The sequence below is a fragment of the Musca vetustissima genome, unplaced genomic scaffold (genome assembly GCF_032173495.1).
Source record: "Musca vetustissima isolate MV318-11 ecotype Yass unplaced genomic scaffold, APGP_CSIRO_Mvet_v1 utg67438, whole genome shotgun sequence".
NCBI lineage: Eukaryota > Metazoa > Arthropoda > Insecta > Diptera > Muscidae > Musca > Musca vetustissima.
The window spans coordinates 154072-181991 of NW_026879081.1; the positions used below are offsets into that span (position 1 = coordinate 154072).

At 34.5% G+C, this 27920-nt stretch overlaps 1 protein-coding gene across 1 annotated transcript; it reads right to left on the bottom strand.

The window, feature by feature from the left end:
* Positions 1-3087: 3087 nt before the first annotated feature.
* On the bottom strand, positions 3088-25527 carry LOC133323890 (uncharacterized). Its single transcript, XM_061532793.1, has 15 exons — positions 25366-25527; positions 20878-21005; positions 10997-12083; positions 10374-10546; positions 9001-10164; positions 8801-8931; positions 7841-8199; positions 7638-7783; positions 6538-6647; positions 6237-6370; positions 5840-6171; positions 4267-5760; positions 3886-4203; positions 3468-3808; positions 3088-3231 (listed from the first exon to the last, which is right to left on the bottom strand). The coding sequence occupies exons 1-15, from the start codon at positions 25471-25473 to the stop codon at positions 3089-3091; spliced, it is 6168 nt and encodes a 2055-aa protein (XP_061388777.1). The 5' UTR covers positions 25474-25527; the 3' UTR covers position 3088.
* Between the last annotated feature and the right edge of the window lie 2393 nt (positions 25528-27920).

The window sequence follows — 27920 nt, forward strand, 5'->3', positions numbered from 1 at the left end:
TATATGAAAACATAAAAAAATATATTTGTTGATTTGTTTTGAATCAAACAAAGCATGTAAATCCCATGTGGTTTTGAACCTACATAAATTTCAAGCTAATTTAATCTTTAACGATTTAATATTTTCCGTTTATCGAGTTAAGTTTTGCAGTGTCAAGGAAAAAAGTTTGTTATGACAAGAAGTCATAGAACAAAGAATATATCAAACCACATCTTTAGCGGTTTCCTCGTTTTCGCCAATATTGGGTTTTCGTGATTCTTTAAGTAGCTTATAAGTAGTTATGTATATCGTTTTGTATGTTAAGGGTACGATATTTCATAAACTATTACCAATGTCCTCCACTTCAAATACAAGCAGGTAAAAAGCTTCTTGTCGACCAGAAATTGTAATTCCCTTCATACTGATATTGGCATTTATTTGCAATTTGAAATAAATGCCAATTTCAATAAATGGAAAATGTGGCTAATTTTTCGATGGTATACAAATTTCGCGGTATTCTTAAAATGACCAATACTTGGCTAATATAGATATTTTTTGATAAGGAAATTATACAAACGTCTCTAGAATCGGAAAAAATAGTTTTATTGTGGCTATACTTAAAAGTTCACCTATACGATCATTTTTTGAAGAGATTTAGTAGATTTATATCATTTCATTGCATTAAGGCAAAGCTTTCTAAATATATTGTAGTTTCAATATTACCATGCAAAATTTTTCAAAATTAGTATATACGGACCACTGTACATAAATGAAACACTTCTGTTATTTAGTAACACATAAATAGTTTTCAACGTTTATTGTGAAACTTTTCTGCAGAATGCAAGTAGAACTTGCACTGAGAATTGTTTTCTTATAATGTTATAATACATATGTTTACATAATGTATATGATTATATATATATTGTTCAGATAATATTTAATAAATTATTATAATTTTGGATGTGTATGTATTGGATAAATAAATAATTGTTATAATTAATAAATATATGTATATTCATATACATACCTATAGAAGAAAATATTGAAATTATTATATAATATTTTATAATAAATATTTATTCGTTCGTTTATATAATATATTTTAAAACTTCTATAAGTACATACATATTTATATGCCTATAATAATATGTATGCAGTTAATAATGTACTAATTAAAAACATGGTTTTGTTTCTTTTTTTTTCAGAATAAGGTTTTCTGCTTTTTGGTTTGCAATGAAATCAATAATTATTATATATAAGATATAAATTCTCCATAGGATGTTTCTATAAATGTTTTGTTTTTGATGTGGGCGGTTTTCATAAGAAAATATATTTCCAATATGATATGATTTTGAAAGAAGTATTTTTTTTTTTTGCATATTATAGGAAACCAGATAGATGAGCAGGTTACAGTTGTGTATTAATTTATTGTTTTTTGCGTAGTCAAACATGGGATTTATACAATTAGTAAATAATTCAAAAAGCCCAATATGTTTATTGTTGATAACATTTTTTTATACAGTGAAAATCATACAACTTGGAAAAAGGGTATTGCAACAATGGGGAACGAAACGCTCCCTTTGTTCATACAAGGCGAAATATGGTGGTAATACCAAAATTACACTAGGCGATTGTCAGTTTGTGGGCGAGACAGTAGAAGGGTTGTCATTCCCCTCAGCTCTCTCCCCAACAAAGTGCAGAAATTAAAATTGCCTAATGTAAAGCCGAACTAATATTAACACAAAATATTTCATTGAATATGCCATCCGATTATACCCACTTGTATACATTGTAATATGTCTAACAAACATCTCCATGATCAAGAATATATATTATCTAAATGGTGGTTTTTAAAAACAGCATATAGCCTAACCAACTTTACATTCGTATTGTGTTGACCTTTTCGTAAAACTTGTGTTGCATATTCGCTTAAATGGGAATCATCATCAGCACCTCTGTTACCAGTAATTGAAATTTAACTAGTTTAAACCATGAAATGCTTAATACATCATATCGAATCCTTTTAAGGATTAGATCGTTATGGGAAAAATTTGGGCCGAAACCAATAAAAACTACGCTTAGTTCTGTCGAAGGTCTTTCACCGGTCGAGAGGCCCATATCTGTCATATTACAATCCCTTTTAATGAATATTGTAATAGCCTTATAATTTAAGATATTAAACTTCTAGTCATATGAACATCACTGTATAAAATCCCATTTAGGATACATTTTCATTTTGTAGTCGATGGTATTGAATTTTTATGAGAGGAGTTTTTGAAATCAGCATTCCAATTAACAGATAGAAAATCAGTTTATTTTCTGTTTGTATTTTGGTTTGTTAAATATAATGTATAATATAATTTTTTGTATAAACAATAAATATTAAATAGGTATAAATTTTCACTTTTTTGCTTTAATTTCTAGTTATTGTCTTATGAGGTTTGAAGCTGCCTCATCATTTTGTTTTCATTCTTTTGATGCAAAATTCTTATTCATACCGAAAATTTTAGTTATTTTTGGTTTGTGTTTTGATAGTATAGGATGATTTTTTCTTGAGTTCCTGTAGCGTGACGGTTTTTGGTTTTAAAACTATTTATTTTTTTTTTCATTTTTATTATGTAAATATTTCAAAAAACGTGCCGCTAATTGACCATAAACTGTGTAATTTGAATTTAGTTTTGCTATTTAAACGCGTTTTACTTTTATATCAACAATTTAAAGCATTTTTTCTAACAAATACTATCATTTAATGTTATACTTTTTTCAATCCAATTTGTTTTCATTCTTTTGATTATGACCAATTTTTTTATTAACAAACCATAAAAGAAGGTGTAAACAAATAAAAACCGAAAATAAATATATATTTTGTAGCGATTTCTTATTTATCTAAAAAGCTTAAAGTATAACTAAATATAACAGAGAAAAACATAATTTGTAAACGAGAATAATTTTTTCTTCGTTTCGTTTTGTTTTGCAGTGAGTGTGAGACTTAACCAAAAATGTGATAGAAAAAATAACGAAATACATAGACATGTGTTTTTTTAAAAATAATAATTATTAATAATACAAACTAAAATTAATATCAATTCATACATAAATAGAATTATATTTAAGCCTTTTTGGTGGGATCCACAACACCACCAGGACCCGGAAGACCACTAGGACGGCCTGTTAAATAGCTATCGATTTGTCGAGCTGCTTGGCGACCCTCTGTAATAGCCCATACGACCAACGATTGGCCACGACGACAATCTGTAAAAGGGAGAGTGGGAAGAAATAAATTATTAAAATCCTATATTTTATTATATATATTTTTTTATTATATATTTTTTTAAGGAAATTTGGTCGTAAATTTCGAAGTAATAAACCTTCTTTGTACTTCTTATACTTTTCAATATTTCGAATATTTCTCAATTTCATTGAATTGACCTACATCTGTCTATTTCATTATTGATTATTTAGTATATAATAAATAAAATACAACTTACCTCCTGCAGCAAATACTTTCGAATTAGATGTACCATATGGACCATTGCATGCTTTAACATTGCCACGATTATCCAATTCCAAACCCAATTCATTGGGTACAGTTTTCTCGGGACCCAAAAAGCCCATGGCCAATAAAATCAAATCGGCGTTGAAGTGTTTTTCAGTGCCAGCCACCTCTTTCATGCTCCAGGCACCGGTGGGTGTTTTAGTCCATTCCACTTCAACGGTTTTGACACCTTTAATGTGGCCATTTTCACCAATGAATTCTTTGGTTGTTGTACAATACTGGCGGGGATCCTTGCCCCATTTTAGGCGTACCTCTTCGTGGCCATAGTCGACTCTGTGCATAACCACAAAAAAAAAACACACACACAGATTATTATAATGTCACATTTAAAATTTAAAATTTTTACATACCGGAATACTTTGGGCCATTGTGGCCATGGATTATCAGCAGCTCTACCCTTTGGTGGCTCGGGCAAAATCTCAAATGTTGTAATACTCTTGGCTCCTTGACGCAATGAAGTGGCGATACAATCACAACCAGTATCACCACCACCAATAATAATGACATCCTTGCCCTCGGCGGAGATGATTTCATTTTTACCACCCAATTGTTTCTTTTGTTGGGCCTCCAAGAATTCCATAGCAAAGTGTATGCCCTTGAGATCACGATTCTCCAAAGGTAAATCACGTGGCCAGGTGGAACCGGTTGTCAAAAGCACGGCATCATATCTAAAATGAGTAAATACCGCCTCAATAACTATCGATATTACTTCACCTAAAGTTTCTACTCACTCTTTCATTAGAACCTCAGCCTTAATGTCTTTGCCAACATGGACATTGGTACGGAATTCAATACCCTCATCGGCCATTAAATCAACACGACGTTTGACAACATTCTTGGATAATTTCATTGTGGGTATACCATATTGTAGCAAACCACCAACACGGTCATTACGTTCAAATACAGTAACAAAGTGTCCCGCACGATTAAGTTGTTGGGCAGCAGCCAAACCGGATGGACCAGATCCCACAATGGCAACACGTTTGCCTGTTCTAGTTTCTGGAATTTCTGGTTTAATCCAACCTTGTTCAAAAGCATGGTCGATAATTGCACATTCAATATTTTTAATAGTTACGGCCGGTTCGGAAATACCCAGGACACAAGAACCTTCACAGGGAGCTGGACACACACGACCAGTAAACTCAGGGAAGTTATTGGTCTGCAACAGCTGACGTAGAGCCTCCTTCCAATCGCCATGGAATACCAAGTCATTCCATTTGGGTATGATATTACCCAAAGGACAACCATGGGCATTCGATTGACAGAATGGTACACCACATTCCATACAACGGGCGGCTTGCATTTTCAAATTCTTGCGAACATGTGGGAAGTTATACACCTCTTCCCAATCCTTTTGACGTTCACCAGCATCACGGTAAGGAGCCGATTCACGCTTGTATTTAACAAAACCTCTGGTTTTGTCCAAAACACGTTCGGCTCTCTTCTGTTCCAAGGCCACGTCTTGGATAGTTTCTTCAATATCCTTTACAGTGGGTTCATGGGCGGCTTTGCCATTTTCAATGGCCTTAACATCGTCGGTTTTGTTCTGTTGTTCTTCTTTTTCGGCCTCAAGTTCTTTGAGGGCCCGTTGATAGTCGAAGGGAAATACTTTAACAAATTTGGCTTGTTCCTGATCCCAATTATCCAAGATATCCTTGGCAATTTTCGAACCAGTTTTCTCAATGAAATCTTGCAAAAGCTCCTTAACTTGGGCAACATCACCCGGCAACTCAAGAGGCAAAAGTTCTACCAGTTCTGGGTTTACCTTGGGCTTGAAGGAACCATCAATGTCATAGACATAGGCAATGCCACCGGACATGCCGGCAGCAAAATTGCGACCAGTCAAACCTAAGATAACGACCAGACCACCAGTCATATATTCGCAACCGTGATCGCCAACACCCTCAACAACAGCTGTGACACCGGAATTACGGACACAGAAACGTTCAGCTGCAATGCCACGGAAATAGGCACGGCCCTCAGTGGCACCATATAAGCACACATTGCCCACAATGACGTTCAAATGCGATTCGAAGGGTACAGTATCGGGTGGTGTAATGACAATGGTACCGCCACACAAACCCTTGCCCACATAATCGTTGGCATCACCCTTCAAGGTGACATTGACACCATGTGGCAAGAAGGCGCAGAAACTTTGGCCAGCAGAACCTTCAAGGAATATATCCATTGTTTTGCCTTGAGGAAGACCAGCTTCGCCATATTTACTAAAATCGCAAACAACAATCGAATGTAAAGATTACTAAGTATTACAAAACTATGTACTTATGTTAGTTGATCACTTACCAAGCAATATGGTAACTGAGTGTCGAACCAAATGCACGCTCCTCATTGTGGATACGCATCTTGACGGTAACATTATCCTCGGTGCCATTGAATATGGGTTGTATTTTGGCAATTAATTCATTGTCCAAACGTTTTTCCAATTGGAAGTCTTGTTTAACCGAGCCGCCAATAATATTGGTGCCAGGACGCAGAGTCAAGGCATCGGTCAATAACATTGACAAATTCAAGGTATTTGCCTTGGTTGAACGTTTATCGGCTACACGCAACAAATCGGTGCGGCCAATTAAATCTTGGAATTTGCGTATACCCAAATTGGCCATGATTTTACGAATCTGCAATGAATTGAAGGAGAGAGTGATTAAAACTAAATCTAAGGATACTTTCCGGACGAACTTACATCTTCAGCCAGCATAAAGAAGAAATTGATAACATGTTCTGGTTTGCCGGTGAATTTTTTACGTAATACTGGATCCTGAGTGGCAATACCCACTGGACAAGTATTCAAATGACATTTACGCATCATTGTACAACCTGAAATGGGGAAAGTTGAAATGTTTCATTAGTGTGATCTGCAATATGAAGGGTCTAAGTGTGGAGCATTATTTCCATCGCTAAATTTAAAATGGTTTGCATTTGAAATCGAGGCTATGAGGGAATCTCTTTATTTGCATTAATGTGTCAATACTAATACAACTTACCCATAACAATCAAGGGAGCGGTACTGAAACCAAATTCATCAGCACCCAAACAGGCGGCAACGACAACATCAAAACCAGTACGCAATTGACCATCAGCCTGGACGACAACTCTGTTTGTCAAACAAGGAACAATATTGACAGCAGCAGCAACAGCATTTCGGATAGCAACACAAAAACATAGAAATTTTGAAAAGAAAAATCACAACATTAGAAGAATTTCTAAACACGACTCAATAATGCTTGAAAAAGAATTACTAATGGAGCCGCAGCTTGCAGCAGCTTGATGAAGAACGAGCGAGGGAGCGATCAATCGAACAACACGACGAGGAGAGGAGATGCTCTATGTTGCAGAAGTGAGCAATGACATACATTTGTTTTATTCGACTAGAGTGATATGGTGATTGATTGGAATGCGTGTGTGCTTGTGTTTTTTGTTTGGTTATTTCTTTCTTACAAGAGACAATTGCAGATATAAACGAAATAGTTTAGGAGATCTTTATGAGAAGTTTCATGGCGCTATGTCAACATTTCGTTAATAAACTTAACGCTTACATCCTTGGGAACACACACAACCAATATCATCCTTCATGATTCCTGGGGTTATGAACAGCTCTCTGGGTTTTTCTCCACGAATGGTACTTTGGGGGTTCCTCAGCTCTTTTTTATACTGCCATGTAGGTGGTATTGTTCTCCATTGTGTTTGTGTGTTCATTTTATTTTGTAAGCGTTTATGTTTTTATCGAAAATGTGGAATCATTGATTTGGTTTTACTTTCGTTTTTTTTCTTCCATTTCGAAATCAACTCAAGATCACAAATATTTCCATTATTTCTATCTCACTCATCATTTGCAAAAAACACACATATTTTGTATGCAACGCGACGCGTATTTTGAGTCTAAGGCTCACTTCATTTGTATCCTCGGCTCCGACGACAAGGCCATTGAAAAACTCGTCATCTGGATAACCAGGTTAATTCAAAGTTAGGTATATATGTTTATATATTGACAATATATATGTTTAGATTTCGATTTTTCTCTTTCTAAATGGTTAGTGTTTGAATCAAAATGACCTATTTAAAATGAGAACAAGGGCCAACTCACCTTGAACGTAGATTATTTAAAACCAAAACTTGATGGGTTTCAGCAACACCCAATTCCCAGGGTAAACCAGCATTTTTAATACCAGTCCATGAACTGGCACCGGTGCCGCCATCATGGCCAGAAATTACAATATGCTCAGCTTTGCCCTGCAATATAAATAGGTTTAGTTTGTATGCATTTAAAATCAATAAATTCATAGTTACCTTTGCCACACCAGATGCCACCACACCAACACCCACTTCGGACACCAATTTAACCGAAATACGTGCATTGGGATTCGAACATTTCAAATCATAAATAAGTTCAGCCAAATCTTCAATGGAATAGATATCGTGATGTGGTGGTGGTGAGATCAAACCAACACCGGGTACCGAATGACGTGTTTTGGCAATATCCTTTGTAACCTTGTAGCCGGGCAATTCACCACCCTCACCAGGCTTAGCACCCTGTGCCATTTTAATTTGCAAATCATCAGCATTGGCCAAATAGGAGGCGGTAACGCCGAAACGGCCCGATGCCACTTGTTTGATGGCAGAACGACGGCTATTTTGAGGATCTTGATCTGAAATGAAAGTAGAAAAAAATTTATTAGATGTGGTTATGAACAAAATCCACGCTTATTGCTATAATGATAGTCCTTGTCAAAATAATCACAAAAACTTAACTACTGTCCTCTGACTGGACTTGAAAGATATTCTTAAAGGATCTAAGCTTATGAATCTGATAAGCCTTGACAATTTGTGCTTTAAAAACTGACGCTTAGTGATCTGATGACCGTTCAAAAATATTATTTTAAATTCTCACATATTGATCTTGCGAACCCTCAAAAATATTCTTTAAAAACCCTCAAAAATATTATTTAAAAACCTGATGACCCTTGAAAAATATTGCTAAAAAATATACGCTTATTGTTCTAATGACCTGTCAAAAATATTCTTTAAAATCCCACGTTTACAAATCTGATGACCCTTAAAAAATATTATTTAAATCCAAGAAAAAAATCTTCTGATTAATAATCAAATGACCGTTGAAAAACTATTCCTAAAAAATACAATTATACAACACTAATAGGCTTTGAAGGAATATTCATAGAAATCCTCTTAATAAACCTTGAAAAAAATCCTCAATTTTCTTTTCTCAATCTATTACATATGAATACTTACTCAAATAACGATCGGCATCTTCACCACCTTCACCAGTATTACTCTTGCCACCAATGCGATTCATGGTTATGGCCAAAGTTTGATGGGCCTCCAGGGAAATACTACCGAAACTCATGGCACCAGTAGCAAATCTACAAAAATAAAACCAATTACATTTTTATAAAATCGTTCTATTTCGACGTCTGCCACCTCATCCATACCTCTTTACAATTTCACTAGCCGGTTCAACTTCCGATATATCAATCTTTGGACGATCACTAACAAAGTCCAATTGTCCCCGCAATGTGCAGCGTCTTACACTTTCCATTGTGGTTGCCTTAAAGGCTTCAAATGCATTTGTATTATTCGATATAGCGGCCTCTTGAAGACTGGCAATCGATGCCGGTTCATTGATGTGGGCCTCACCGCCATGACGCCAATGATATTGACCAGGATTGCGTAGAATACGAGTATCCATCGACACCTTGCAGTAGGTCATTTGGAAACGTTCCAAACCTTCGCGGGCTAACATTTCCAACGAAACACCACCAATACGTGATGGAGTACCACGGAAACATTTATTGATGAGATCAGGACCCATGCCAACAGCTTCAAAGATCTGGGCACTCTTGTACGACTGCAGTGTACTGATACCCATTTTGGCCATAACCTTGGCAATGCCGGTATCAATGGCCTGTGCATAGGCCGAGTAGATTTGCTTGTCACTAACATCGGGACTAATGACACCATCATCGCGCAAAGCCTGAGCCAATTCGAAGGCTAAATAAGGGCAAATGGCATCAGCACCATAACCCAAAAGTACACAAATGTGATGGACTTCACGAGCTTCAGCGGTTTCAATAATAATACCCACCTTCATGCGTAGGTATGTTTCGATCAAATGATGATGCAGAGCACCCAAGGCCAGTAAGGCGGAGATGGGAGCTTTGCCTTCCTGGCCGGCATTACGGTCGGATAGCAACAATAGTTGGTAGCCGGACGAGGCGGCGTTTGCACCCTCACGACAAATGCGATCAATACAATCGATGTAACCCTGAACACCATCCTGATAGGGGAATGTTATGTCCAAAACTTTGGTCTTCCAGCCACGATGAGTGTTGCGCTTCAAGAGATTTGTATCTGGAATGCTTAGTATGGGGTTATTCAACCAAATGCGATGGACTTGTTCGGCCGAAGGCTTTAAGATATTAGCTTCAGGTCCAATGGGACATTGCATAGACATGACAACTTTCTCACGGAATGGATCAATGGGAGGATTGGTAACTTGGGCGAATAATTGCTTAAAATACTCATATGGTAGAGGTTGGAATGTTGAGAGGCAAGCCAAGGGGGCGTCGTTGCCCATGGAGCCTAAAGCTTCTTTCCTGTAAAAGAGAAAATAAATTTAAATTTAAAATTAATACAAGAATTTAAAATTAACACAAGAATTCTTGAAATGTGCAGTGGTCGGCATATTTATTTCGATAAATACAGAGTGTTGATATTTTCTAAATGACAAAATACACCCTAAAATTTAGTTTAAATGTATTTCATCGATCTAAATATGCCGACCACTGTAATATTCAATATTTACCTGTTTTTAAACATTGGCACCAAAAGCATATTCACGGTTTCATTGGTATAGCCATACAAGGACAGACGAGGATCCAACATACCCCTTTGGTTGGGATCAGCAACGGTTTGTACAGTACCATTGGCATTGTCGGTATTGAAAACATTGGCGTTGCGAATTTCATCTAAGGTAATCTAAAAAACAAAACGTTTGTTAGAATTTTTTCAGAATACAATTTTTTTTCAATATCAAAACGAAGCTTTACTAAAGCCCATTCTCTATTAATGCAAAGCTTTCAACTAAAAAAATAATAATTTGTTAAATACATTTACAGAAAAAAAAACTAAAAATGTTGGTAAACGCAAATTACAAACAAAAGGATAAAATTTTGAAACCCTTCTCACTCACCATCTGTTAAAATCCAAAATATTTTGATTTTATTAATTTGGAGGCATATAAAACATTGTTTGGGAATATTAAGAAAAGATTTTGGAAAAAACAAATTCAGTTTGTCATTATTAATAAATTTGGGGATGATTATTGCTGTTACTGTTGTATGTGTTGTGATACCCGGCGTTTCTTTTGTACAATATATAGGTTATGTTAGTGTTGATCTGTTGTTTTTCACCCACCCACCTACTTACCTTTTGTTGTAACCACTCCGAATGTGGACGAGATTTTGCAATATATGTCTTCAGTTCAATATCTTGAATGAATTTCTTCTCTTGTGTATCGACCAATAACATGCGACCAGGCTTCAAGCGTGACTTCAATGTAACCTGGGATGGATCCACATCATAGACACCAACCTCCGAAGCCATTACCAAAATATTCTCTTTGGTTATGTAGAAACGAGATGGCCGAAGACCGTTACGATCAAGCACAGCACCAATATAGCGACCATCGGTGAAGGAAATCAATGCTGGACCATCCCATGGTTCCATGACACATGAAGCCCACTGGTAGAAATCACGTTTCTCCTGCGGCATTGTCTTGTCGTTTTGCCACGCCTCGGGTACCATAGTCATGACCGACTCGGGCAACGTACGATCACTTGCTGCCGTCAAAAATTCCAGTACACAATCAAATGAACCGGAATCGGAGAGATTGGGTTCGACAACGGGATACAACTTTTTCAAGTCTTCACCAAACACCTCACTCTGCATGACACCCTCACGTGCCTTCATTAAATTGACATTGCCACGCAATGTATTTATCTCACCGTTGTGAGCCAAGACACGCAAAGGATGGGCACGTTCCCACGAGGGGAACGTATTGGTGGAGAAACGTGTATGTACCAATGCCAGATATGTTTCAAATTGTGGATCCTTGAGATCAGTGTAGTAATTCCAAAGTTGATCGGATGTAAAGAGACCCTTGTAGACAATCGTTTTCGAGGACAACGAACAAATGTAGAAGCGACGACCCTCCTTGGTCAGTTCGTGACTGGCACGTTTACGCACCACAAATACTTGACGTTTAAACGTATTATCATCCATACCAGCCGGACGTACAACAAACACCTGACGTGACAAAGGCTCTGAACTACGGGCCACAGTGCCGATGGCATTTTGATTGGTTGGAACGCTGCGCCATGTCAACACTTCTAGACCCAGACTTTTGGCCAAATCATTGAATTCTTGCTCAGCTTGTTGGTGAGTTTTCTCATCCAAATAGAAAATGCCGGTGGCATAATTACCAAGCTCAGGTAAGGTAATACCATCAGAAGACCTGAAAATAAATATGAGATAATATAGATGTGAGATTATTTTTAAAGGCTATGTAAAATTAGAAGAGCTTTTCGGATTTTTGAATAATATGCTTTGGACATCTCCAGGAGGGAAAAGCGCTCTTGAAGGAGCTCTATGTTGGCATCAAGGCCTATATCTGGTCGGACAGTCAGCACAGCTGAGTATAAAGTTTGATGTCAAATCATATTTTGAAACCTATATAGAAAAGCTTGGATGAGTCTTGTATTTAAAAAATCGAAGAGTTTTTTGGGCTTCAAAAATTAGAGTAAAAATTAAGATGTAAAAACTTGTAAATGCTTTCTCTAGATAAATATGTTTAAATATATATTTTTATATAGAAGAGATGTCCTTTATAAATATAATAGGATATGGTAGTTTTACAAGAGCTTCTGCCTTTAGTCCATGATAGAAGAATCTTGAGGTGTGGTCTGTATTTGGGAGTTTACAGAAGTTGCCGGTTGTTAAACAAACATATAGATGTGATATTTAAATAGGTGATAGAGCTTCCATAGAGAGAATATCCCGAAGTGTCTTCCATATAAAGCTCCTATGTCATTGACATTCCTTCAAAAGCTCTTTTGATCTTCAGAAATATATATTTCTAGTGAAGACCACACAATAGCTTGTGTAAATATTCGTCTTTTTATAAAAGCTCTTCTCTCTATGGAAGAACGCTTTCTTCCACCTTCTTCCATAGAGAGAAGAGCTTTTTTTTTTATATATCTACATCTGAACCGATTTCAGGGAAACTTGCCAGAGACTAATTTATATTACATCAGTACGTTGTGACAATCGGCCTAGCTATGGATCTTTTCACGCAGCTTAGCTACATCATTTTAGACTTAATTCAGTACCCTATACCAAAATTCGTGCAAATCGAAATATATATTGGTACTTTGGTGCACCAATTACATAAAATCGGACGAAAATATATATAAACATATTTTCACGAAATTTAGCACACGTCATTCTAGCCTTAATTTAGTACACTATGACAAATTTCGTGCAAATCGAATGATTTTCAGAGACTTTGATGCACCAATTACTTAAAATCGGATGCAAATACATATGGGAGCTATATCTAAATCTGAATCGATTTTCACGGAACTTTGCACACATCATTCTAGACTTAAATCAGTACGCTATGCCAAAATTCGTGCAAATTAAAAGATTTCCAGGGACTTTGGTGCACCAATTACCCAAAATCGGGTGAAACTATATATATTAGCTAGATCTAAATCTGAACCGATTTTCATGAAACTTAGCCACATCATTCTAGACGAAATTCAGTACGCTATGCCAAATTTCGGGCAAATCGAAAGATATGTAGGGTCTTTGGTGCACCAATTACCTTAAATCGGATGAAAATACATATGGGAGCTATAGCTAAATCTGAACAGATTGCCACTAAACTTTGCACACATCATTCTAGACTTAATTCAGTACGCTATGCCAAAATTCGTGCAAATCAATAGATTTCCAAGGACTTTAGTGGACTATTTACCTAAAATCGGGCGAAGCTATATATGGGAGATATATCTAAATCTGAACCGATTTTCAGGAAATTTAGCACACATCGTTCCAGACTTAATTAAGTACGCTATGCCAAATTTCGTGCAAATCGATGGATAATAGGGACTTTGGTTCACCATTTACCTGAAATCGGACGAAAATATATATGGGAGCTATATCTAAATCTGAACCGATTTTCTCGAAACTTAACACACATCATTTTAGACCTAATTCAGTAGGCTATACCAAATTTCGTGCAAATCGAAAGATATATAGGGACTTTGGTACACCATTTACTTGAAATCGGACGAAACTATATATGGGAGCTATATATAAATCTGAATCAAGTTTCACGAAATTTGGCACACATCATTCTAGACCTAATTCTGTAGGCCATACCAAATTTCGTGCAAATCGAAAGATATATTGGGACTTTGGTACTTAATTTTCTAAAATCGGACGAAAATATATATATTCGGATCATAAATGCGACCTGTAACAAAGTACAATTTAACATGGACAGACGGACGGACGGACATGCATAAATCGACTCATGGGTCTATCTCGATTATTTTTGCCTGTTACCTGTACCACAGTGTGGTGAAGGGTATAAAAAGGCGGTTATATGGAGTCTACCCCTAAAAGGGGGCGAATATTAATAATTTTTGGGAGGGAGGTTTGTTACCATATAGAACTACAAGAAACAAATTACAACGAATTTGTTTGAAAAACGCGTTCAAGAACCCCAAAATACCGAAAATTGGGGGGTAATCTTATGTATATATTTATAATTTATAGTGGAGAGATTTGCTACCCAATAAGAATTCAAAGTACCAAATTTCAGCGAATTCAGTTGAAAAACGCGCTCAAGAACCTCCAAATACCGAAAATTGGGGGTAACCTTATATGGGTGATATGCCTAAACGTTTATGTAACTCATCTTCGAACTTGACCTGCCTGCAGACAAAAGACTCTATGCAACATTTGGGAGCTCTATCTCAATTCGTTTAGACGCTAGAGTGATTACAACAGACAGACGGACATACTTAAATCGCCATAGAATTTTACGCTGATCAAGAATATATATACTTTATAGGGTCGGAAATGATTATTTCGATGTGTTACAAACGGAAAAACAAAACTAATATACCCTCCCTACTATGGTGGAGGGTATAAAAAAAACAGAAAGGTCCTTTATTTATAGAATAGTTTTTAGTGTTTTTTTTTTCGATTATTGTAGAAGATATTTAATTGAATTCTGAAGGCATGCTAGACCCACAACAGCTTTCAAAGTTACTGTAAATGAAAAAACGTTTTCCGGGCGACCTCCAAAGGAAGAAGTACTTTAGATTTTCGGGAGGTATGTATATTTATAAATAGAAAGGTGTATATAAATAGTGAGATGTATATACAGAAGTGGGCCGGAATGCATTCTATAGATATACAAGCTACTAGATGTCTCTTAGAGGAGCTTACAGATAACTCTACATGAGGAACAGCTGTCAGAGTCATTAACGATAGACGACGTATTTTTAAGGACTTTTTTGAACACCCTCTGAAAAAATTTCATCTAAGTCCGTTTTTTTTTGCTCTGAACACCTCATTTGATGTCCAGGGCAATTTGACACACATCTGTTGTTATCGTTCAACATATTGCAACGCCACAGTGAATTAATTAAATTAGGAAATAACACGATTAGTTGTTGACACAGCGATGCAATTCAATTTCAACAATTTAGAGATTGTCACAACTGATACTGGGGGATGGATGCATTTCGAAACAGTTGGTGGTATTGATGGCATGATAATGACTGAGTCGGAACGAAATGACAACGACGACGTCAATGAATGCAATTCAATTCCACGCCCAGCTGATAAACTGGTCTGGGAATGGGTTACAACACAATTGTTGTTGTCCATCTAATTACGTCTCAATAAATCAAAATGAATTATCACTAACTTCCAATATTGATTTCAGTTTATTTTTTTATTGCAAATTCTTGAAAGTCATATCCAGTTGTTTTTATATTTGTTTATTGGTTCCATGAACTTGACTACAGTTTGTTGAGTGTTTGGTTCTCTCCTTCTCCCACCACCACTATTGACCAGAGATATCAATGTTCATCTCAAGTGATTTCATAATACAAAAAATTAATTGAACTTAATTACCTCGATTAAGGAAGTGACAAATTGGAAAGGTTGTATTTGTTTGCGTATTTGTAATTTACTTAAAGTGTGAACGATTTTAGTTACTTTGTAATAAAATCGGATGAAGTTTGAGAAAAATAAAATTCGAGGGACTTATAAAAACTACAGGAATTCAAGGAATTTTATTTTAAACCAGTGAGCGGAGCAGTATTGTCGGACGGGGCCGACCATACGATACCCTACACAACTTCCATGAAAATCTAAGTTTCTTCGGTACGGTGATGTTCGGCTTTCGACTCGAAAAGTACAAATAATTAAGTTTTCGGTCCACTTCATCCGAAAAATTATTATCTGATCATCACCTAACATTTTAGGCGTTGTCCTTGACCATAACTGGAACCTCACGGAACATTTCAAAGCGATCAGAGCTATATTTCCGCACTCCAGAGTGGTAATAGGTAACTAATTAATATATGAATACGTAAGCACCTGTAAATATTTAAGTGTAACTCCCGCATCCGAGTACCTACGACTATATAATTGGTATCAATTTAAAGGTCAACCACTCCTCTTGGATATACTATCAACTTCTCGGGTCTATGCCCTTCAGTGGTAAATATATACGCTATAGAATACAAATTTTGTCATTTTTCACACAAAAGTTAGGGTCCATTCGACCCGCTAAATATTAAACAGGCATGCCTATTCTTTGGCCCGATCCCCTTCTCCATGCAAAAATTCGCGGTGTTTGGGCCATAATTGCGGCCTCTGGAGCGACCAGAAAAACCGACAAAAATAAAGTTTTTGGTCCATTTCATCCCCTAAATATTAACCCATCTTTTCCAAAAACAATAGGGGTCTTCATTGGCCAGAACCCATCATACATGCAAAATTTCGTGAAGATTGGTCTATAACTGTGGCCTGTATCGTGTTTACAAATTATAATGGACAGACGGACGGACGGACGGACGGACACACATGTCTAGATCGACTCAGCTAGTCGAGATATGACGATCGGTATACTTAAAGGTGGGTCTAGGACCAATATTTCGCGGCGTTACAAACTTTTGGGGCTGCACAAAGCTATAATACCCTGACAACATAGTTGTGTAGGGTATAAAAATGGCTGGAATTTCGGGGATGTTGTTGCAAATCGGGTTCAAAGGATATATCTTAGCTGGTAAACCCATTACCACATTTCAAATACATTCTAAATAAGATATCGAACGTAAAAGGAATATTTCAATAAGGAAAAATGTAATTTTTAAATCCGTGTAAAAATTCTCTCAGATAATAAGGTAAAAGCAATAAACAGATAATACGTTTTTTACAAAAATTAGCAACAATTTGCTACATGTTACAATTACGAACTTTTGAAGGTTATTGGAAATTGTACACATATGTCTATGTCTGTGTCTATTTATAAACATAAATGTATAAATAAATAACTGGTAGACTATTACTGATTACAGATGCAGTGGCGACGATGGCAGCAGCCGCCTATCTAGCTAGCATGTTGTTATAATGAACTTGAATTGAGAGAAATTATTCGTATCTATAATAATTACAAGTAGCTAAAGTTCTAATTAGACAAGTAAGTCACATTCATGTTACAGCTGTTGTCGTTGTTGTTGTTGTAAACATTCTCTCGAATACATCCATTACAAATGGATAAATTATTGCGTTGTTGTCATCAAAGTTGTTTTTTTTTTATTTTTTGTAGAAATTTTGCAATTTACTTCTAAAGTCTAATTAGTCCGACGGTATCTGTGTGTATTTTTATTCAATAATTAGTCAACAAATGACATATTTATGTGGTACTAATTGCCAAATATTTAAATGTTTATATGGATGAATGGAAGGGATTGTTCAAATATTCTTATAAAAAAAGTACTTTTCATAAGTTATTTCAAAACGTATTTTATAAATTGAAAAGTGACTAAGAAGTCTTTAAAAAAGTAATTCTAAATGTGGGAAGCCTCCAGAGGACCATAAAGACAAAAAACCTATAGAAGAAGTCCTCTTCGATAACGGTCACACCAAAAATTATATTTTAATTGATTCTGGCACAGAAAAATACTGAAATCTGGAAGACTCTTATATGAGGTCTATGTTTAAAAATGGCTCTGCAGGTTTCTTATTCATTAACAAACCTACATATCATATTATGGGCAACCTGGAAATACTAAAATGGTATCACCATTTTATGTATATAGAGGAGTATTAAAATGTTATATATGTGACAAGAGGTCTTATTCCCTGAATACCAGAAATGTCTAATTATAGCCAAAGTGGTCGTTTTTGGGGTCTATGCCAAATGATGTTCCATATTGATAATGTTCGAAATAGCTATAAATACGGCGGAGCGATAATAGAGGGCGCTTGTAAAGTATTTTTTTACAATTCAAGAATCGGATTGTCAATTTACAGACACCACAGTAAAAGCCAGTAAGGAAAGTACTAAAGCCGACTATATGATATCCTTCACCACTTTATGTGTATTGTACATATGTATCCTAACAATTTCATTTTAATGTTCCCTCGAAGTACATACACCTTTCTGCAACCTGTGCTAAATTTAATTTCAATCGGGCAGATTAAGAATCGTTTGCGTACAATGGGAAAAATTTATGGAAATCGATTTATAGCAAACTTGATGCACGCTACTCTGTATGCCGCACTGTTAAAAATATAGTCTCAATCAGTCATCCGTTCGAATAATATGTGGTACGTTGTGCAAAATTTCGTGTCAATCCGACAAACATTAGGAGTTTGGTGCACCTAAAATCGGAGGAAAATATATATGTGAGCTATATCAAAATCTGAACCGATTTTCAGGTTCATCATCATTCTAGACTTAATTCAGTACGCCATGCAAAATTTCGTGAAAATCGAAAAATATATAGGGGCTTTGGTAGACCATTTACATTAAATCGGACGAAAATCTATATGGGAGCTATATCTAAATCTGAACCGATTTTTACGAAACTTAACATATGTAATTCTATACTCAATTCAATGCGCTATACCAAATTGCTTGCAAATCGACAGATATAAAGTGACATTGGTGCACCATTTACACAAAATCGGACGTAGCATACATCATTAAAGACTCAATTCAGTACGCTATGCCAAATTTCATGCAAATCGAAAGATATATGGGGATTTTGGCGGTCCATTTTCCTTAAATAGGACGAAAATATATATAGGAGCTAATTCAGTACCCTATGAAAATTTCGTACAAATCAGACTTTAGTGCATAATTTACATAAAATCAGATGATCTAAATATGAACCGATTTTCACGAATCATTCTAGACATAAACCAGTACGCTATGCCAAATTTCGTGCAAATCGGAAGATATTTAGGGACATTGGTGCCTATATCGGACGAAAATATATATGGCAGCTACAACTAAATCTGAACCGATTTTTCCAAATTTCAATAGTGCTCGTCCTTGGGCCAAATAAATGAGCTGTGCCAAATTTCATCCAAATCGGATCATAAATGCGACCTGCACTTTGTTTAAAATTTAACAGACGGACAGACATACATAAATCGAGTCAGAAAGTGATTCAATGCATATTCTCAAAAGGAACCCTGTGTCTACGTCGTTTCCTTTTGCATGTTAAAAACATATGTACATGAAGGGAGTAAATACCAAAAATTATGCTCTATTCTCCAAGTCAGGCATGGCAAAATTAGTAAAGAAATTATTTTCTTAATTTAAAATATATTCTCTCCATCGACTAGTTATAGAATAATATCATCGAGAAGAAGAAGAAGAGAGAGATTTTTTATAGCCAGTAATCCTTGTAGGTGTAGGATTTCTGGCTATAGAAAATCTCTGTTAGGTCTTCTGTGGAAGGATTCTTCTCGATGATATTTATATAGCTTTCTATATTCATATCGAAGATACATATATCTTTAGAAGTTTTTTTTTGAGTCAGTTCAATACAAGGACTTCTGTTAGAATAAAATATCTCTCGGAGAACTTCTAAAAGACTACTACAATATATTGTTGATATAAATTACATTTTGTTCATAGAAGGGCTCTAGGCATATAGCTATAGAGGACATTTATACAATTTTCTACAAGTTATTCTGGAAATTCAAAGAACATTAAGTTTTCTACTTTGCACTTCCGAGTGGAGAAAAATTTTATATATTTTTTCGGTGATTTTAAAGGTCCCAAGGAAACATAAGGCCCTTGGGACCGTTATAAGGGCATATAAGGGATTTTGAAGTTTGCGGGATTAATAATACCTCTAACAGTCAATAGAATATTTCATAAAAATATTATCATTATTATTGAAGGCATGGATAAAACCCCGTATTGAAGGACTATTGAAGTAAAATACATATAGAAGACCTTTATGATATTAATAACTTACAGAATATATTATGGCTATAAAATACCTCAAGAAGGCACCAAGAACAGTTTTTTCTTGACTTTTAAAAAAAAACTGAAAAGGTCTGGCTGAGGTTAAAAGATCTCTAGAAGTTATTATAGGGTTATTTAGAGAAATACATTTCCCCTTAGAAAATAAAATATGAATTAATACGGATGGATAATAGTCTTCTGATACGATTGTTTAAATACATCATTTGAATTAAATACATTTTTATTTGCAAAATTGTGACAGATGCTAAACATTTTTTTAAATATACATATTTACTGGGGAAATGTTAAAAACAAAAGCCGAATGTGAAAATTCTTGGCAAAACGAAAATAAAAAAAAAATACTCTAGCCTTTTCCCCATTCATTATTCGTGGTTCAATGGAAACTATTTGCTTTGCTTTCAATATATGTTTAACAAAAACAACAACAATCACAACAAAAACTATTTAAAACACTCTAGTATTTTGACTTTTCAATTTGGATAGCTGCCAATGCATTGCCAAAAAACAAAAAAAAAAATCACATTTCACGTACATAGCTGTCATAAAAACCCACGATAGTGAGCCAAATTCAATATTTTTGTGACGCAATATTTTCTACAAATGTTTGTCTGATATTCAACAATTTAATTGTGTTTGTATTTCAAAAAAATTCACCGAACTAAAGTTTGATCAATAAATTTTGAATTTTCAATGAAGGATTGTTACTTACAATGCTTTGGCATACAAATCATGGGGAATAGAAGCCATAACACCAGCACCATCGCCAGTGTCATTGTCACAGGCGCAAGCACCACGATGATTCATCCGTTCTGACAGGGTCTGGGCATCACGAAGAATCTGCAAATAATAAAAAGAAAAAAAAAATGCAGATAAGTAAAATTGTTGAAATATTGATAATATTAAATTGTATACTCTATATAAATATTTGGATTCAAGAGATTCGATGAGAATGTGGGAATATATTTTTCCTGATATATTCGAACATTGTGCACATATTTTGCAAATATATTATAATTGAATTATTTGGATGATGGATATATAATTTTAAAAGATTGGAATGTATTCTATATAAAAGTGTTTCGATATTTTTATCTTTGAACATGATCTACATTTGGTAGGTAAACTCTGTAAAAAGTCGCTATATAACCTTACACTCTACTTTATAATGCTCCAAAAAAAATAGTTTTCTACACAAAATTATATGTATCATTGCTACCCTTTCCAGAATGTTTGGTATTTTAAATGGGTTTGGTTTCGCCCTCATATAATGCAGCGCATTTTTTGGTATTTTCAAAGTTTCAATCGCATTTTCCAATAGAAGTGCAAGTTATTTGACCGCAGAAAATTGTCAATATAGGCCCATGTTTTAAGACCTGTGACTGCAATTTGGCATTCGCATTTTTCTTAGCAAAAACTATTTTGGATTTAAGGTGCCTGTCTTTTTTTCCATTTGTGACATAGTGTCGAGAATGTTTTCGGGCTATAAAAGTTATATCGTAGATATTCTGAAAATATAGGACCTCTAGATATTCTTCCGATAATATTTAACTCCTAGAAGCTAGAAAATCTCTATAACGTATTACGGCTATAGAAGACACCTACATTATCCTGGTTTGGTTTTATAAGATATCCTGAATAGAGAATACCTGCAGAATATATTCTCAATTTAAGGTACATGTTCTGACATCAGGAGATAGGTGAATACCTCTGGAATGTGGTCTGGCTCTAGGAGAACGATTTATCGTATACAGACGTTCACTAGAATAACTTATGACAATAGCAGGATATTGAAAGGTTATATAGTCATTTCATTTCAGTATAGAACGATTTTTGAAAGTCCGTAGATGGTATTTAGGCTATGGAAGACATTTGTAATATATTCGGGAAAGACATTTCCTTTTTTTATATTAGACTCCTAGAAAGTAGAATACCTCAATAAGGTATTACGGCTGTAGAAAATAGCTACATGGGCCATGATTGGGTTTAAAAGAAATCCTGGATATAGAATTCCTGTAGAAGATATTTTTTAACATAAGATATATATTCTGACCTCAGAAGGCAGGAATATATCCCAGAAGCATATTCGACGACAAAATCGGGGCTTGAACGTTTAAAAGGAATGAAAATAACACTGAAGATTTCAGTCTTCAGGAGATATCTGCCAAGCCTTTAGACTATGCTTTGACATAGCCACAATGCAGCCGAACATAACGACGTTTTTACTTGTCATCAAACTGCTACGAACGATTCGCCAGTCTTCGGATCTTTGTCTAATAGATACCATCCATATGAGATAAAAAGAAATGACAAATGTCAGATTCTAAATCATTTCTAGGACAGAAAAATTCAATGTTAATGCTAAATGTTCGATGTTAAAGTTGAAACAAGTCAGGGTTTTATTTGCTTTAAATTCGGTAATTTAAATAATTTTTATGTAATTTATTTCATCTACGTGAATAATAACCTGAGGGCATTATAAGGTAATATGATTGTTAAAAGTTCTGACTGGCAGTGACGCCAATGTATCCTCCGATATAAAAACAATATTGAAAAAAATATGTAGTTTTGAAATCTTAAAAACGAAAATGGGTTCCCATATGAACAAATTTCTTCAAGGTGCTATTCAGCCTTTTTTGTTTAATTCTAATTTTACTAAAGTTTAAAATTTAATATAATTTCCTATATATTTTTAATTTTCAATTTTAATTTGTCGTAAAATTTACAGGATAAATCATTGAAAATGCTAGGACAACACAAAACAAATTCAAATCCACAAATACATTGCATACCACAATTGTGTGGTTTATTTCACCAGACAAATAACCAGTTTTTCGATTCATACTAAAATTGTTTAATTCATTGCCGTATTTGAATTACACTTTTAACGGTTATATGCTGTTAAGAACAAAAAAAAAACTGGTCGACAGTAGTATGGTTAGTTCAATTGTTGTCTCGTTCAAATAAATCTCCTAAATATCACGTTCACATACCAAAAAAGCAATGTCGATTTTTACATTGCAACGAAATATGTGGAATTTTAAGAATTATCTGAATTCTGGAGGGGTATTTTTTTTGATAATTTTCTTGGGATATTTTATAGCCATATTTTTGTTAAATTATTATCAAGATTATTTAGATGTCGACTAGTAAAGCTAGATGTATAGAGTTTGATTAAGGAATTTAATTTCTACAAGATATATAATCCGGTTTTGCCAGAACGGAGCTATAGTGATGGATTTTTAGAAAAATATTTTCAGGGTCTATTAGAGTTTTCCTATTCCTACTTTTTCCAATGTGTGCAATTTTAAAGAAGGAATGTTCAGGGCGTAGGTTTAAGAATACTTTAACAATATATTTTCCAAATTCATCAGATTTATTAGTGCGGATTTTTACGGATGTTTGGTCTGCTTAAAATTTAAAGGCACATATTTAAAAAAATACTTTATCCGGAATAATCATCATTTTATTTTATTGAAATCTTCTAAATTTACAAAAGTCAATTTTTAAAAAAAATTTTTTAAAATAGTTTTTTTTAAGAATATATATTTTAGGGTATATAAGGACTGAACTTAACTTTATTAAATACAATTAAAATTGAAATTAAGTATTTATAAGTCTATGATGTGTCTTTCAAGCCCATCACAATATTTACCAGAGTGTTTAAATTTTTAACGGTGAGCTTAAATGTTAATGAATATTTCAGTCAGAACAATACTTGTGTATTTTTAAGAATATTTTCTTCAAACATATTCCCAAAAATATTACGGACCTTTCCAACAATATTTTCTTATGGGCGTTCATAACAATAAGCTTGTATTGCGTTATCAAGGGTCTTGAGATTTTCTAAACAATTTTAATCTTCCCAATAATATTATCTTAATGACGTTCCCCACAATAAACTGTAAACTTTTACAAACTTTTACACCATAAGGTGTGGAATTTTAACGAATATTTTTCAAGGACCTTTACACGATAAGACGTGGAATTTAATTCATATGTCTCAAGGACCTTTACACCTATAGGTGTGAATTTTCTATTAATATTTCCCAAGGACATTTACCACAATTGGTGTGGATTTTTAATAACTATTTTTTTAAAGAACTTCACCAAAATAGGCTTTTATTTCATGGCCTCGATGTCCATTGGCTTAGCATTGTAATGAATTTTTAATGAATATTTCACAAGGACCTTGACACCATTAGCTGTGGGTTTTTAATAAATATTTTCTCAAGGATCTTTACCCCAATAGGCGTAGCATTGTAATGAAGATTTTCTCAAGGACCTTTACCCCAATAGGCATGAATATTTCTCAAGGACCTTGACACCAATAGGAGTGGATTTTTAATAAATATTTTCTCAAGGACCTAAATCCCAATAGGCGTGGATTTTTAATAAATTTTTTCTGAAGGACCTTGGCCCCAATAGGTGTGGATTTTTTATAAATATTTTCTCAAAGGAGTGGATTTGTTATAAATATTTTCTCAAATATATTTACCCCAATAGGCGTGAATTTGTAATGAACATTTTCTCAAGGACTTTAACCCCAATAGGCGTGGATTTGTAATATTTTTTTTCTGAAGGACTTTGACCCCAATAGGTGTGGATTTTTTAATAAATATTTTCTCAAAGGAGTGGATTTGTAATAAATATTTTCTCAAATATCTTTACATCAATAGGCGTGAATTTGTAATGAACATTTTCTCAAGGACCTTAACCCCAATAGGCGTGGAATTGTAATAAATATTTTCTCAAGGACCTGAACCCCAATAGGAGTAGATTTGTAATGAATATTTTCTCAAGGACCTTAACCCCAAAAGGTGTGGATTTTAAATAAATATTTTTTCGAGGACCTGGATCCCAGTAGGAGTGGATTTTTAATAAATATTTTCTCAAGGACCTTAACTCCAATAGGCGTGGAATTGTAATAAACATTTTTTCAATGCCCTTTACACCATTTGGTATGGATTTTTAATGAATACTTTCTAAGGACCTTAACACCAATGCGCACGGATTTTTAACAAAAACTACTATAATTGGAAATTATTGAACAATAATAAAATAAACATTAAAAATATGCACAGATAAAAAAGGATTATTTTTGATGAATAATTGTAAAAAATATTTTTTTCTGGTGTATTTTCTTCTTTTTTCTAAAAAAATTGCAGGAAAAAACCCCAAAATAATTCCAATAACTTACCTTGTGAGACCGTTTACCATCGATGGCCACAATGAAGCCAACACCGCAGGCTTCATGTTCATTCTGTGGATCATATAATCCCTGCTTGCCAGGTGCCTCCCATGGCATGCGTTCCTTTTGTTGTTGTTGTTGGCATTCATCATTTTCAACATTCTGGGAAATCACTTCACAATCACTGGACACATTCAATACTTCTTCTTCTTCGTCAGCTTCTGCTACGTTACTTTCGTCGTTTGCAAGCGATGATGATTCTACGTTAGCTTCACTAAAATAACTGTCATTAATGGTGGTGGTAGAGTCGATGGTGACGGCGTTGGAATTATCAACAACAAATTCACATCCTGATTCAATTGTATTGTCAGCAATTATTGGGGCCATTATATGCTTTAATGCAGTAGAACTTTAGAAATTTCTGTTTATTTTTTCTTTGTGGAGTCAGTCGTTTTAGAATATTTCCTTTTATATTTCTTCTCTTTTGTTTATCTTTAGCTTCTTCCTTTCTTCACTTAAAAAGTTTTCAACTTTTTTTCACTTTCTCTGGCTGTTTGTTTAAAATGTATTTTTAATTTATTTCGGGTTTGTTTTTTTGTCACTTTTATTTATTTTTTTTTTCAATTGAGTTTTGTTGTTGCTGTAGTAATTCTATTGGCAGACAGGAGGGAAAAAAGAGAAATAAGAAAAATAGGTTAGGACTTGTAAAACACCGCAATGTGATTGCTTTAATTTATTATTATTATTTTTGAAACTCTAACTACAAATATTAAACAAAAATTCCAAATGCCTTGTATATTTTATTAAAAAATAAAATTCTGTTTTTTTTAAGTTTATTAATTTAATTGCATTTTTTAATTCGAATAACAAAAATATATTTATTATTTATTCTTAAAAAAACACACACACACACATTCAAACATTTAATCACAATTCAAAAAAATCCGAGTTTGGTATATATTTTTTATATTTATATATTTTTGTCAAAAGTTCAAGCGTATATCGCGTAACGTTTCGTTTGTAATCCGTTGAACATCCGTCTGCAACGAGTGAATCCCGTAGAATGAGCAAATTCTCTTCACGAGAACTTGTCTATAGCCAGCCAGCCAGCAAGCCAGCCAGTTAGTCACATCGTCACACTTAGCATGCCTGCGCGTTTTTCTCTGTCACTGTTAGCGATATAACCCCGTTTGTGTTTCCCCCCGACCGCACTTATAGAGGTCTGTGAGTCAACCGCCTGTGTAAAGTGCAAAATTTCTACTCAATACCGTCTGCGGTCGGTCGATCGGCGATTTGTTTGTTTATATCACACACATACATACAGACATACATTCATTCTATTCTAACGTTTATCTCCAATGTGGGTGAGGAGGGTGATTGTAGGTAGCGGCCCTAAAAATGCGTCGTTGCAATATTCTGTAACTAAATAGGCGACTATATAGCTAATAGCACAGTGTTTGGAAAATAAGAAAATATATTTTAAAAAATTAAATTTAATAATGCGAATATTTTTGGATTTTTTTAGGAATATTTTTAATGAATCCCAAGGTATATATTTTGTCATCTTTACCTTTACACCAATAGTCTTGGATTTTTAATAAATATTTTTTCAAGGACTTTAACCCCAATAGGCGTGGATTTGTATTGGATATTTTCTCAAGCACCTTGACCCAAATAGGCGTGGACTTGTAATGATTATTTTCTAAAGGACTTTGGTACAAATAGGCGTGCATTTTTAATAAATATTTTCTTAAGGACTTTACCCCAATAAACGTGGATTTGTAAAGGATATTTTTTAAAGCACCTTGATCCCAAAAGGGACGCCTTTGAAATGAATTTATTCTCAAGGACCTTGACACTAATAGGCGTGGATTTTTAATAAATATTTTCTCAAGGACCTTTACTCCAATGGGCGTGGATTTTTAATAAATATTTTCTCAAGGACCTTTACACCAATAGGCGTGGATTTTTAATAAATATTTTCTCAAGGACCTTGACCCCAACAGGCGTGGATTTTTAATAAATATTTTCTCAAGGACCTTTACTCCAATAGGCGTGGATTTTTAATAAATATTTTCTCAAGGACCTTTACTCCAATAGGCGTGGATTTTTAATAAATTTTTTCTCAAGGACCTTGACCCCAATAGGCGTGGATTTTTAATATATATTTTCTCAAGGACCTTGACCCCAATAGGCGTGGATTTTTAATATATATTTTCTCAAGGGCCTTTACTCCAATAGGCGTGGATTTTTAATATATATTTTCTCAAGGACCTTTACTCCAATAGGCGTGGATTTTTAATAAATATTTTCTCAAGGACCTTTACTCCAATAGGCGTGGATTTTTAATAAATATTTTCTCAAGGACCTTTACTCCAATAGGCGTGGATTTTAAATAAATATTTTCTCAAGGACCTTTACTCCAATAGGCGTGGATTTTTAATAAATATTTTCTCAAGGACCTTTACTCCAATAGGCGTGGATTTTTAATAAATATTTTCTCAAGGACCTTTACTCCAATAGGCGTGGATTTGTAATGAATATATTCTGAAGGACCTTTACTC